This window comes from Lepidochelys kempii, chromosome 3 (assembly GCF_965140265.1).
Source record: "Lepidochelys kempii isolate rLepKem1 chromosome 3, rLepKem1.hap2, whole genome shotgun sequence".
NCBI lineage: Eukaryota > Metazoa > Chordata > Testudines > Cheloniidae > Lepidochelys > Lepidochelys kempii.
In genome coordinates, this window is record NC_133258.1 from 29793201 (window position 1) to 29808141 (window position 14941).

Here is a 14941-nt window from a genome sequence, read left to right on the forward strand (position 1 = left end):
CTTGCACATGAGTAAGTCAAGCTTGATTTTTTGTTTAAAAATTTTTTTTTTAATTAACTGTAATCAAGAAGACTGAGGTCGATCTTGAAATAGACATAAGGATAGTATTCTTGATTGCTCAGTTGTAAACCAGGAATGTCCATGCTCATCTGCAAAAGGAGACAAAGTAACTTAGGTGCTAGAAATAAACTCTGTTCTGAGATACGATCACTTGTGTTTTTACATCCCTGTCAGTAAACAGAACATGCTCTTACATTTGCTTTAATCAAAGCTTTCTGTCTGAGAAGTCATGCTCAGTTCTGACTGTGGATTCTTTTTGAAGTATTTATAAATTAATTTTTTTAATTGTTCAAAACTAATTCTTCACCTCCTCCACCCTCCAGGGTGGATACCTACTAGCCACTTGTCTGTAAATTGCTCCCTACTATGGGATTGTGCTCACCTCCATTAGAATAAAGTGAGGTTTTTGTAAATATTGCTTAGGAATAGCCAACAGAGGCTGGGGAGAAACCAGGGGGGCTTTTTGGTCACAGGAATTGCCACCCTGGATCCGACACGCGATGGTGGCCAGATGTTTCAGAGGGAGGTGTATGAAATATCCCATTAGGCCTCCCACACTAGATCTCCTAGCCCCTTGAGATAGCACCTCATGCTCCAGGGTTTAGGCCTATGTGATCTGCTTCCTGAGCACTGGTTTTAATTAAATTGATACAAAGTCTTGCAACTATAGTCTTGTTCAGAACTAATGGCCATAGTCTCTCATGCAGTAGCCTGAACACATACATCCAATATACTTGCTGCTGCTACTTCGTCCAGGTGTTTGAAGACTGCATTTAGAACATCTCTCAGGCGTTTTACAGACTTCTTGCTGGGCTGCAGCAGCATTGCCTGGAAATTCACCGGTAGGCCATACCTTTAAATACACAGACGTACACTTTTTGCTCTTGCATTCCTTTCAAAACTCTCTGGGAACTCTTCCTCGTCTTTCTCCAATCTCCTATCAGCCTGTCTTCACCAGCTCACTCCTCTCCACCAGTGCAGAGTGTCTTTCCCTTGTGCTGTCTCATCACCTGATCACAGTGCATGGGAGCACCCTTGTGAAGTCTAAAGTCGATTAAACAACATGTTCTGTCCCCACTGTAGCCTTCATTTTACTCCTCCCCTGTAAATACACTTGAATAGTGACTTTCACCCTTTTGCCTCCTTCAAGCAACAGTGCTGTTCCTCTCAGTCATCTAAATTTTGTATGTGCTGGTGGCTCTAGCAATTCCTAACTCTAAAGTGGTGAGCCTTTCCCTCTAAAGTTGTCTGAACACTGCTACAGGAAAATAAACCGCTCATTTTAACTTCTGCATATTTGCCCACTTACCTCAGGACAGATTCAACAAAAACTCTCAGGGCTTTTACGTGAATCCAAGCCACAAATGCTTCACTGAAGTTCACTTTCAGCCAGCGCAGTAGTGGCCCCTATGGCAATAAACAGAGTAACATTGCGGTTTCTCACCTTGCTTTGGAAGCAGTGATACTGGTGCTAATTCTGAACCATTCAGATTTACGATTGGGGGCCTGTAGGGTAGGAAGGATGATTTAGTGGATGGGGCACTAGACAGGGTTCCAGGCTCGTCCACAAGCTTGAGTGACCTTGAGTGGCAAGTCACTGACTCGACCCTGTGCCTCAGTTTTCCCCCTGAATAAAAGAGATTTTTCTACCCTACAGGGATGCTGTGAGCTAAAAATCCATTTATGATTGTGAGCTGCTGAGATACTACAGTGATGAGGGCCAAATCAGTCACTGGAAGGTCAAATCAAAGTGTTACTTGTTACTTACATATTGTTGTTTCTTATCAGAAGCTAATTTAATCATTTCTTCCTTTTCACATTTCAGTTCTTTCTCATCAAAATAAAATTCTCGGACCATGAACCTTAAAACAAATATATTGGCTTGTAATAGCTGCCACTCATGTAACTTGCCTGATCATCTGTCATACGCTTCTGGAATAACATGCATTTCTAAATTGCCAGCCAATACCATACAGCATGCTGAATGGTGCTGTTACCCCAGAGCAATGTGGAGTCACTTCAGCATAGCAGGAGTTATTCTCCCAGACACATTGTGCCTTAGGCGGGCAGCACCAGGAGCGGCGGTTGTGGACAGCTGCTGTGCCACTCTTGGAGAATGCCGTGTACATTCACCCCACAGAGGACAGACCCTGCTGGGTTTCCCTGCTCTCAGTGAATCTAGAGCCAGCAGCAGCAAGAGACGTGAGCAGTCCTTGCACTTAGAGAAGTGTAAAGGCTCTGGTTGTGCTTGGCTCCTGCTTCATGCAGGCCAGGGGCTCCCTGCATCCTCTCCCCACCCTGAGCAACCATGTGAGGCTGGCCCACTCTGCAGGAGCTATTCAGTAACTACAGTACCTGTTTTCTCTGGCTTTGGCTTTGAAATCATCCATCACTTTTCTAAACAGTGTCACAGTGAAGAGTCCTCCCTCCGCATCCTCAGCAATCATTCTGCAGGAAGGAAATGCACTGCAGTGAGCAAGCGTAGAGGATGCCCTGTGCTTTGATTACCTGGTTTCTGTTGCAATTCTCTTTTCCATTTACAAAACTGAATGATAACATGAACTTTTTTAGGTCTGCTGCTACTGAAAGCAACGGCAAAATGTTCATTGATTTCTGCTGGAGCACGACTGGGCTTTCAGTTCTAGGCCCTCTATGACCAAGCTTCTGAACCCTGCCAGGCAGGTGGGTGTCTGTGTCTGCTTGCTTCTCTCCTATTGTTCCTTCTTTCTGGCTCCTGTTTGCCCCTCTTCTTCCTTTCTGTCCACCTATATTTTTGAGACAGGAAGTAGCAGACAATCCCCTTTCCTGCCCACTCCCTAACTTGCCCTTCTCCACTTTCTCCTGCTCCCATTGGTTCCTTCCCTCCTGATCTTCCATCTCCAAGCCTTTTATCTCTGGATTGGACCTTCTCTTCTGCCATGATCTACACTTTCCTGCTATTGGCTATCCACTGGAACTTTTACTTCCTGGTAAGTCCAACAGGGTAAGGGTTAACTAGGCTTTTGCTGCTACAAGAGACATCTTGGAAGCTGAATTAACCCATCCCCAATCAGGAAACAGTTAAATGGTAGCACTTGTGTAAGTGTCTGTAATTCCACTGGCTTTAATGACGTGCCTATTTACATCAGGACAGAACTTGACCCATATTATTGTAACAACGTGTTCCTCTATTTTCATAACAATAGCAGGCAAAATAAATGGTTTGTTGAGTAGTCAGATGTCAAGGTAAAAGGAGAGAGACCTGAATCACTAGACATTTCAAAAGAAAAGCAAGGTTATTGTAAAATAGCTCACAGAAGCATTTGCATTCATCTGCACTTTCCCACAACCAAGCAGCTTCCATTTTAATCAGGGATTGAAGTAGCAACAATGAGATTGAGAGGATAGTGTCGTTCCATACAGTCTCATGGAGCTCTTCTGTTACATGCACTATTCCCTCTGCAAGCCAGGGACTTCAAAGGATTAAGATGAAAACAGCACAGAGATCTCAGGAGCAAACAGGGGAGCTAGTTCAGGAATGTCACTCACTTTGTGGATCGAGGCACTACCATATCGGAGAGGGATTCATATGTTTTTTGCCATTGTGCATAGTTTGATCTGTTGGCAATACAAAACAAAGTGCATTAAGTAACGGAAAAGCGCAAGCATTTTTACTAAGTATATACATGGGTATGTGATAGCCAATGCCAGGCTGCACGGGGCATATTATAAATTAACTTATCAAAAGTCTATTACCACATCACCTGCCAATGAAGCTCTTTCACCAGGATTTATTCTAACATTCCAAACTCTAGAGCTGTTTCAAACTGCAGCCATTAAATAAATAAATTAATAAGAAATCAGCCTGCCAGCACACATTTCCTCATTCCCTCACATGTGGCATTCCTCCCCACTTCCTCCACCCAGTTATTCTAGCTGGAGGCCCAGCATGACAAAGGTTTCCAGTGATGGTTTTTCTAAATATCAAAATAGCACAACTTTAAAATCTGGCATCCTTGAAGGTCTAGAAGCAGCAGCTTTATCCCATGGGAGAGGGGAGATTCCCAGCTTCCCAAAGGGACCCAACACTTACTCCTAGCCCACCCTGGAAGGGCCTGAGATAACAGACTATACACAGTGACATTTTGATGTTTAGACAAGGTATTTTTAGAATGATTTTTCCCCTCCCTTTGAGCCTTGGCCAGTTGGCAGCATGGTAAAAAGATGCACTTAATGTGCCACTAAGAGCATCCTAAAGCCAGAGGGCAAGGGGCTCCCAGGTGAAGCACTGAGTCTCAGCTGGCCTGTACACCCACCACCCACTGTCATGTTTATTTAAAAGGTGTCTCGCAATATATCACTGGAAAGCTAACTCACTGATCAATTAGTATGCTTGCACAGGGTATGTGCAGTTAGCAGATAAAGAATTATAAATGTGTGCTGGAACTATGTTCTTCAACTGCGCTTGGCAGGCAGGGCTTAAGGCACCCAGCCCTAGACTAAGGAATGTGCTTCCAGCTGGCTTGAATATATCACCAGTGTAAATTGAGCAAAGAGAGACCATGGAAATGCATTTACAGAGCAGGTGAACAAAGCCACCAAACTAGCGAGTGGGGGAGATAACCACTTAATTGTCATGACAGTGGGAGGAGACTGCAAATATTAAGATGGTGTCAGCTCCTTGGTGGCCATACCAAGCTGAGCCCCCCAGGAAGGCTTCCTAACTTTGAAAAGAAAGATAAAATTTGAGGATATAAGCAAAGAGAGAGCCATTCTGGCATCCTTCTCCTGCTGAGACAAAGGAACAGAGTGCTTTGAGCTCTCTGTTGGCTCCTGGTTAAGAACTGGCCAGCCATGCTGGAAGAATGACCATGGCGAGAAAACTAGTTCATTAAGTTAGGTTTTAGTCTTAGAGGCACACTTTTACTTTTGTTTGTTTGTAACCATTCCTATCTCAATGCCTTCTACTTGGGATTGCTTAAATGTCTGTTATTTGTTAAAGAACCAAGGTGGGTGAGGTAATAGTTTTATTGGACCAACTTCTGTTGGTGAGAGACACAAGCTTTCGAGAGCTTGTGTGGCTCAAAAGCTTGTCTCTCTCACCACCAGAAGTTAGTCCAATAAAAGATATTACCTCACCCACCTGGGCTATCTGATAACCTGGGACCGACACAGCTATAACACTGCTGCATGTGCTTTGTTAACAAACTTGATCTTGTTTTATTACACACCCGTCTCGGTGCATTATTTCCAAATGTGGGGTAAAAACCTCAGCCAAACTAATAGCTGGTGCTGGGCACTGTTTCTTTAAAGGAGCAGCAAACTGAGTGCTACAGTGAGAGGGGCTGAGCACTGCAGAGGAGATGGTTTTGAGGAGACCTAGGACTGGAAGGGCTGCTTGGGTCACCCTGCAAGGAGTAATCAGGCTGGTGGAAGCCAGGGTGAGGCCATGGTGCTGCAAGCAGGCTGCTGGGACCAGGGCTCTGAGCCAACACAGAAGCGGTTAGGTTTACAGGGCAGATGGTGACACAACCCCATACTGTCTGGGGGAAACCCCAAAGTGTCACACACAGCTTTACAGGTACAGGGTTGTTTTTTTTTAAATAGTCCCAGTAAAAGTATTTTAAACTCTCAAAAAGTTTCTTAAAATAACTTTTCTGTACAATGTGTCATTAAAGAAACCATGATGATGGGGGTTGGTATAAAGGTTTAATGGGCTCTCAGTTGGCATGACTTGTGACATGTGCATTGCACGTTTATGTAGTTCCTAGATGTATCTTAGACCTTGTCTACACTCAAAAATTAGACTGACCTAGCTTCATGTGAAAAATTTCACATCCTGAACAATGTAGTTACATCAACCTAACCCCCAGTGTAGATGTGGTTAGGTCGATGGAAGAATTCTTACATTGACCTAGTTACTACCTCTCAGAAAAGTGGATTAACTACATGGATGGGGGAAAAAACCCTTTTCCGTTAATGTAGGAAGTGTCTACACTATGTAGACACAGTGCAACACAGCAGCAGCACAGCTGAGCCGCTCTCATGTAGACATACTCTTAGAGATGGGCCCAAACCAAAACCCTATATCCAAACTTTGTGACTCTGACCCTGTCTTTCATAACTACCTCCCTCCCTCTTAAAAGGAAACCACACACACTTGCATTCTGTCTCTCTCCCTCCTTCCCTGAAAGGGAAGACATGAGATTATCTTACTTTGGAACTACAACGAGAAGAGTGATGAGATATTCTGAATTCAGCACAAAGTCTTCTTTGTTCACTATATCAGCTAAAGTACGAGTTAACAGATTTCCCCTAAAATAAAACAAATCAGAAGAAAAGAATCATGACAGGAGCATATACAGGTGACTACAGCACTTGGGAAATGTCAAGTGCTATACAGCTAACTGCGAAGTAGTGTTACATACTGAGGAATGCACGTTCCAGATCTGACATGTCTAAAGGCCTCGCCTACACACAGGTTTTGTACTAGTATATCTATTTTGGTAAGGGGGTGAGATTTCTTACACGAGTTATACCAGTACAACTCCTAGTGTGGACTCAGTTATACCAACATAAAGTTGCCTTATATCAGTTTAGTTTATTCCCCTTCTCATGTGGGAATATTTATTACCCCGGTACCACCGTGCCCACACTAGCAGTGTTGTACCACGTTAACTAAGTCTAGTTAAAGCAGTATAAGTTTTGTGTAGAGAAGCCCTTCAGCCCTTCCGCATTGCCAGGACATACTGTATAGAAAGACACCCTCCATGCCCCTGAGTCTGTGATGGTGAGTAGAACTGAAGCTTTCACTATACCCTTCATTAAGGTTCTTCATAGTTTTGCTTCATCTCTTACTACAGCTCAATATATAACTGGAAACAGAACCACCACAGCCATGTTACTTCTCGCCTTGTCTTCCCCATACTGGAGGTCAATCCCTCTGAGGAATTGGAGAGGGGACAGCTAGTCTGGGAGCATCTGTCCCAGCTCCACTTAGCCACCCATGGGTATCTTCTGTCCCATGCGGCAAGTGCTCTTCTGCTGAGTCGGGGCTGGGAGGAAAGACCCAGGGAGCACAGCAAAACTCAAGTGAACAAACATGAATATAAAACAAAAAACAAAAGCACAAGGGGGGGAAGGAGAGAGGCATGAAGGGAATAAAGAATGCAGACCCAAAAGGAGAGACAGAGTAACCCTGCCAGCGTATGCCACAAACAATTAAGAGGGTGTTGGGGGAGGGAAGATGCTAATCCACCAGTTTGTTGCAAGGGGGGGCAGGGGGCTGCGTCCTAAATAGAGCTAGGCAGGAAACAGTTTTTCTCTTTCTGGCAAAAATTTTGAGATTTTGAAAAATTTTCACATCCTAAATCTGGATAAAAAGTCAAAAATCTCAAATTTTTGTGAACTGAAACTCCAAAAGACTTTGATTGTGTTCTATTTTACTATAATTAGCTTACATTTCAAAACAAAAGGGCATTTCAAATGGAAAACCGGAATTGTTCAAACATGCCAAAATGAAACATTTCAACAATTTCAAAACCTTTTTTTCAAAAATGTTTTGTGTCGAAAAAATGCATTGAAACAGACCAGTTCCTGCTAACATTTTGGTTTTGACAGAAATAAAACAAACTAACAAAAAAAACCCACTAAGATGAAAAATGCCTGGCTACTTCTCATCCTAACCATTCTCCAAAGTGCTAAGCTACATTGCATGTGGCACTCTTCTCCATTCCTAAAGCCCTACTTCCCCTCCCACAGGGCCTGGGTAACTTTCATTGGTACAGTTCAGCTCCCTGGGAACAGTCCCAGCAGTGTGGAGTGGCAGCTGTGAGGCTGTTTATGGAACTAGAGAACCTGCACAGGAAAGGCGAGCTCACATTAGCATTGAGACTTGTGTTGGCACTGACAGTGGGTTTGCCTGGCACTCTCTAAGATGCGCCAAAAGTTCTGTTTACAGATGTTTTCTTCTCAAATGGGTTGCTTAAAATTCACCTTACCTAGGATTTTCTAACTCCCATTGGCAGTGGGGAGATGATAAAAGCAGACTTGAATTTAAAAAGAATGGAGCTGGCCAGTCAAATCTCATTGCTTGTTTAAGGAAAATTACAAAAGTAGTGAATCAAGGGAACCCAACATACTTTATATTTATAATAGTCTCAACATGTTTAAAGAGTGAACTTATTTAACCCAGTGACGAGAGGAAAGAGAACATTTACAAAAGCAAGAGGGGGTAGCTATGAGTAACAGGATGAAATTAAGAATGGGAAGGCTGATCATCAGTGAGATGCAGACAGCGGTGTAATGGTCTCCCAGGGGAAATAATGGAAGCACAATTGCATGTGACTTCTATAACCAAGTATAGGATACAATCTGCATCGCATGGGATTGCACTGGTTGACTTAGTAGAACGTCCCCATCTCTTATTGCTGATACTATGCGATATGCTCAGAACAAATGCAATGATATTAGGTTTTGATGCATTACAAAGCAAGTCAGTCACATTGCCTCTATAGATAAGAGTTATGAACTTTAGCCAAAGCAAAGAGAAGGAATCTATTGGTCTGACTTTAAGAGGTACTGGACATCCCCATTCTCACTTAACTTCCGCTAGATCTGTGGGCACTCAGCACTTCTGACAATTACTCCCGATACTCATTCCTGTCAGAACATGTACACTTTTATAAAGTGGGCAGGAAAGTACATACATACAAGCAACACCCCAGCACAAACACTCAACATACACAGGCACATACTGTACATACACAGTTTTTCTTTCCAGGCTTTGCAAATTTCCTTTAATGTTGTTGTACGCTGCTGTTCGGGACTTCAGGTCTGTTTCTATTTGTGTGATTTGCTAAATACAAAAGCAAAAATGCAACTGATATAAACTGACTGCATTTACGTTTACAAAGTCAACAGTGCTGTCAAATAAGTAGCAAATGCTAAATTCGTTACAGGTACATTTTCATGACATTTTCAGTGCATCCACCAGCACAAGTAAGAGAGTTATCAGATGGCATGTTTGTTAATGAAGGGCGTTACACTTGCAAAGAGGTAGCTTCACCTGGGTTTAAGAAAATAACTATAGGAAAAGTGGTTGTGAACAGAATTCATTGTTTCCATGCTCTCTCCATTTCACCTCCCTCCCATTATATCCAATGCGTTAGGCCTCAACCATGATCTGGGCCCTATTGTGCTAGGCAGTATAGTGATATAAAATAGCAGATGGCTCCTGCCCCAAGAAGTTTACAGTGTAAATAATTCATCCATCCTGCAATGTGTTTTGATTTAATGTAAAGCCATGAATACTGTAGAAAAAAAATACAATATTTTCCACATGGACAACAACATTGTAATATATAATAATAACAAAAGTATTATAATAAAGGAGATTAAAGCAGTAGGAAGCTTATATAAAAATATTCTAGGAAGATGGGGTTGCCAGGCATCTGGTTTTTGACTGGAACATGCAGTTAAAAAGGGACCCTGGCAACCGATTCCTCGGAGCCACGGTAAACGTGGCCAGGAACCCCCCCCCCGCCCATCGTACCCCAATCCCCTGCCCCAACCCACACTCGAACCCCCTGGCCCAGCCTGGAGCCCCCTCCTGCACCCCAAACCCCTCATCCCTGCCCCACCCCAAAGCCCACACCCCCAGCTGGGGCCCTCACCTCCCCCACACCCCAACACCCTGGCCCAGCCCAGAGCCCCTTCTGTGCCCCAAACCTCTCATCCCCAGCCCCACCCCAGAGCCTGCACCCCCAGCCCAGAGCCCATTCCCCCTCCCACACCCCAACCCCCTACCCCAGTCTGGTGAAAGTGAGTGAAGGTGGGGAAGAGTTAGGGAAGGAGGGGGCCTCAGAGAAGGGGCGGGGCAGGGGTGTTTGGTTTTGTGTGATTAGAAAGTTGGCAACCCTACAGGAAGAGCTGTTAAGGCACATTGTCATCCTCCTGTGACATGAGTAGGTTTCACCATATATTATTCTGAGTAGATTTCACCAGCATTATTTCATAATGAAAACATCACACTGACTATTTCAGTACAAACGGTCTGCTTCTGCTCCTACTCAACTCAATGGCAAAGCTCCATTGACTCTGATAGGGGAAGGACCAGACACTGATACTAGCCCTGAGAACTGCAACAGCATGATACTCCCATTTGGATGTCTTTTTAGAAGTCGGTGAGTACGATTTACCTTTGCTAATGCTTCTGAAATATTCTTCAGTGGCTGCTTTATGGGATATTTGGCCATGTCCCACTCAAACCGGGTCAGGTAACTAATTAGGTCAACTGAAAAGATACAAATATATGTATGAAACAAGCAAGCTGAGAAATCCACTACACTATGTTCAAAAACTGAAAGTAAAATACAACTTTGGGAGCTATTCTCCACTTGCTTCACTAGCCATACCTTTCATTAACATTAGAGAGGGGCTCACCCAGAATCCCACTTCTGAATGACCCAAGAGTTCCGCACCAGATCTGAACTTCACAAACAAGAAGCACAACTCTAAAAAACCCTCAAGATCCTCCCCTGCCGCCCCCGCTTTCCCCAAACTTGGAAAAAGTTCAGATCCAGAATTAAACTTTGTAGCTCAGGCCCAACTAATTAATAATCAAGTCATACATCCTCACTGAGGTAAATTGTTCCCAATCAATTAGACCCAGATCCTCAACAATATTCAAACACCTAACTTCCAGTGGAAAATATTTTTGAGGATCGGGGCATTAGTATCTATCACCAAACTAGAGTCACTATAAAATTAGCTGTGCCTGTTCTGGACAAAAAGATATTCAACAGTATCAGATTTTGCAGTCATTCTCATTTGAGGCAAATATGCTCATGAAACACACCTCAGTTTTGATTATTAAAGTGTGGCTGAAGTTTATAATCATATCAGTAGGAGCTGATATCATTCGGGCAAACACTGGAGTTAATGGAATTGCACTGAGAGAAGTATTTCACCCAATTTGCTACTGATACAGCTGATACTGTTACTCAGTTTTGACTCTGTCAGACTCCTCCTGAAGTCAAACCTGAATAAGGAGTGAGTCAAAACTGAGCAAGAAACTCCTGATTTGGCTTTGACAGTGTACCAGTGCAAGCATAAACTCAGAATTCCCAAGCTAATGGAAGCAAAGCTGTGCAACAGTGTTTCTACGAAAGAATAAATCAATCCCAGGACCCAAAGTCAGAAATTCACAGCAAATTCTGTTACGCATACAGCCCCCATGAATGAGTCACTCTGAAACTGAGAAATGGGAGCCTCTACTCCTTCCTGTGATGGGGCAGAAATTTACCAGTGACTCCCAGCTAGCAAAAAGGATTCTTGCCATGATGCACCTCTTTGAAAACAGTGATCATTACTGTCCGCTACCATCAAAGGTTGAGTAGACATTACAAAACCAAATGAATGTTTTTGCTCATCAATATGTCAAATGCTGTTATGAAACAGGCAATTTTTTGCATAAGTCAACCCAGAAAAGTTGTACACTGATGTTACGTCAGTGTAGGGTTGTCTTTATGCAAGGTTGTACAATGTGATAAGCTCACATGTCCTCAGGTTGTGTCATGACGTGACAAGACCATGATGCTACATTAGAATTCTACCGTGTCCCATCAAAAGTTCAGGCAACCTTTAGAAATTATTGTAGGACTGTCATGGGGTGAGCTGGCCCTTTAAGGGAGCTGGGGTTTGGCTGCACCCTGTGCCAGGCTCAGCCTGCCTTCCCAACAGAAGAGAATAAGTCCTGTGATCACATGGTAGAAGATTGGGCCTCAGAGTTGGACCTACTGGAATATAATGGGCAGCCTGAGTTGAGGGAGGAGGCTGGAGACAAGAAGGAAGACAAAGGCTCTCTTCAGTATCCAGGCAGCAGGTCTGGGACTGTAACCCTGTAGGCTAGGAAGCTCGAAGTTCATATATTGGAGAAAGGCCCCAGCAGGCCAGCAGAGGACCTGGGGAGTGAGACCTACAGGGAACAGATAGGTGCCTGCAGGAGGCTGTGAGTCAGGGGAAAGGACCCACAAACTGGTATCATCCCACAAATAATATTTGGGTTCAATGTGAAAACAGTAATTCATTGTCCTCAACCAGTGCAACATTGGGAGGCAGTTTTCAGAGCAAGACAGCCTAAAATACAATGCCACCCAATGTAATTTCCCCACGACTATTTCCTCTACTCAGTGGATTTTACACCTGCGTAGTTTTTTTTATACATAATAAAAGCTGGCTGCCTCCTAGACTGCAATCAGAGTAAGACAGGGTGTGTGGTGTAGAGTCCATGCTTGGGGGAAACACCTTCAGGGCTTGGCTTTGCACTGTGCCATGTGAAGAGCTGAGAGTAGAAGCACCAGGTTGAAAGAGGCGAGCAGGATGGGGAATGCTGCAGTTTTCATCCTCAGACAGATGAGGCCCTCCACTACCTCGGAGGAAAGAGGCCTAAGAAAAGGACAGTATAGCGTCCCCCATGCTACCTCTTACTCAGAAGTATCTGTTTGAAGAATTGAGTGTAATGAGAGTAAAATAAACTTGTTAATTTTACAGAAATAAATAATATATAAATATGTGTGTAGATAAATGTTTGATGACTTTATAATTTTTTTTGCAATATGTAATTCATACTTAGGCCCTTCCCTCCCATTAGCCTTAGGCCCCTCATAACCTTAACCCAGCCCTGTTTGCAGGGTTGAGGATTTTGCCTGTTAAGAGCACATTAATGTTTATTATATTGCATGCTCTGTGTGGAGGCAGGCTGCACTTATGTGGGTGTTACAAGGTGGAAAGGCAAGGGGTCCAGCCCATCCCTACTCCAAGTTCTGGCCTTTGAGGACAGGCATTCTGGGACCCTGTAGTTCCCCAGAAGGATCATATGACTACAGCCTACAACAAGGCCTATTGGGAAAAGGGGCAGGACTATACAAGGCTCCCTTCTGCTCACTGTGACAGAGATTTAGTTGAGAAGGTGAAGGGCCAAATTGCCAACATGCCAAATCAGCTTAGCAGCTGGAGGGAAAGTGAGGCAGTGGATGCACCTCTGTGCTGGAGAGGTAAGATGTCTGTTACAGTCACTTCGGAGTTTGTTTCTTTCATGTGCATAGTGAAAAGTAATGCTTTATAGGTGACAAACCTAACTGAAACCTGGTTTCTAGGCAAGGTGTGCCTGAATACAACATGGAGCTACTTGCAACTAATGATGTAGAAATTGCTCATGAAAACACATGGAAGACAGAAGTTCCAAGAAGACTTTACCAACCCCCTCCCTGGGGCAAACAAGCCAAAACACTCAAAACATTAAATTCAGAGTTCTCTTTACCTTGGGCACGCCACATCACATGGTCCCTGCCCAGATATCTAACCTGGCCCCCTTCTGTGTTCTCTGCTGCTCCATCATCTCTGAACCTGCCAGTGATGCCAAGGATCCCCCTTTTCTGCTCCTTTTTTATGTCTGGAATGCCCCTCCCCCAATACCTATTCACCAAAGCACCTTCCTTCCCACATTCAGATGCCTCTTAAAACTCATTTCTGACAGCTTTCCTAGAGAAGGAGGTCAGGTAACATGCACACAAACTGAATTGCCTTCCTGAGGAAATGCATGCTCTTATTATTGTAGCTTATGGGTTCCAGCCATATGCTATGGAGTATGATAAAATAGCCTCAAGGGTCTCTCTGTGGCAACAGAAGTGAACACTCTGTGTGACTTTTCCTCACTGGGTTAACTGACTTCAAAATCATCTTAGAGCTGGTACAACGCCAATGAAAGCTGGTTACTGTAAACCTGCAAGTCTGTTAGCCAGTCAAGAGCGTTTGGAAGAAAGTCGGCATTTGAGCAGCAGGAGAGAAAATAGTATCCAGCTTGATACTATTGGTCAGAAGAAAGAGATGAGCACTGGTAGTCACCCACATAGTCTGTGAATGATCTGACGGTGTCAATCAGCCTAGTTTGGATAGTAAATAGATGTAGCAAATTCTACACAAGCTTCCACAAGCATTTGTTCAAACTTCACAGTCACTCTGACCCTTTTTATGTCTGCATTTCACTCACACTAGTACTTCCAAAGTGACCTTTAAGTCTTTCCAAAGTTGTTGTGCAACAGTACTCGGAGCTGGGATAATTTGAGGTGGGACGCTGCTTGACACAACAGGGACACACTATTCCCCAAACCCCTCACCAGAGCTACTAAATGAGCCAAACAATCTACCACACCTTTGCAGCTGGGACAGCACACACTGATTTTGTGTGTCCCAGGCAATCAATGCTCTGTCCCTGTAGTGTGCTAATTGTAGTAGGAATGGCACTCCAGGCAAGCCTTTGTTTCCTCTTATGGGCCACACATTACCCCTTCTAAAACTGATTAAGCTGCTATTCATCCCTGAGATTCAAAGCTCCAGAGCTTCTGCAAGCCCCTCCTCCTGATCATGAATTACATTTATCCACTTAGGAAGTAAACAGAATATCAATACCATCACAAACTTTCAATACAAAATACCAGATATTTACAGAAAACTGTAAAGAATCTATCCAAAGGTAAGAGAAAGATCCTCAAAAAATTGCATTAATTCAAATACTAAAAATCCTTGAGGAAAATCACTGCTAGTCGTAGTAAATATTCATATTATGGTAGCACCTGAGGTCTGACCTAGGATTAGGGGCTTCATTGTGCTGGGTACAATGTACAAACAAAGAAAAGAGACATTTCCTGCCCTGAAGTGCTTACAATCCAGCTGCTGTTGGCACTCCAAGAGCCAAAAGACAGGCTATAAGATAAATCCTACAAGGAAATTATTGAAATTATTATCCTTCAAGACTGTGAATTAGTCACTCAGCTGTAATAATTTTATTCCACACTGTTTAATTCTTCAAAATGTATATGTATTTCCACCCCTGTTTTATCCC

At 43.5% G+C, this 14941-nt stretch overlaps 1 protein-coding gene across 4 annotated transcripts in view; it reads right to left on the minus strand.

Moving 5' to 3' along the window:
- Positions 1-14941, minus strand: part of ATP6V1C2 (ATPase H+ transporting V1 subunit C2) — a 43924-nt gene that overhangs the window by 18492 nt on the left and 10491 nt on the right. For 3 of the 4 annotated variants that reach the window (XM_073336013.1, XM_073336016.1, XM_073336017.1), the window contains 9 exons: positions 10239-10333; positions 8805-8896; positions 6256-6354; positions 3589-3657; positions 2416-2526; positions 1829-1922; positions 1370-1467; positions 784-913; positions 59-149 (listed from right to left, as the gene is read on the minus strand). In XM_073336013.1, the coding sequence (XP_073192114.1) occupies positions 59-149; positions 784-913; positions 1370-1467; positions 1829-1922; positions 2416-2526; positions 3589-3657; positions 6256-6354; positions 8805-8896; positions 10239-10333 (879 nt within the window). The remainder of the gene's footprint in view (positions 1-58; positions 150-783; positions 914-1369; positions 1468-1828; positions 1923-2415; positions 2527-3588; positions 3658-6255; positions 6355-8804; positions 8897-10238; positions 10334-14941) is intronic. The other variant, XM_073336015.1, reaches the window with a different exon arrangement.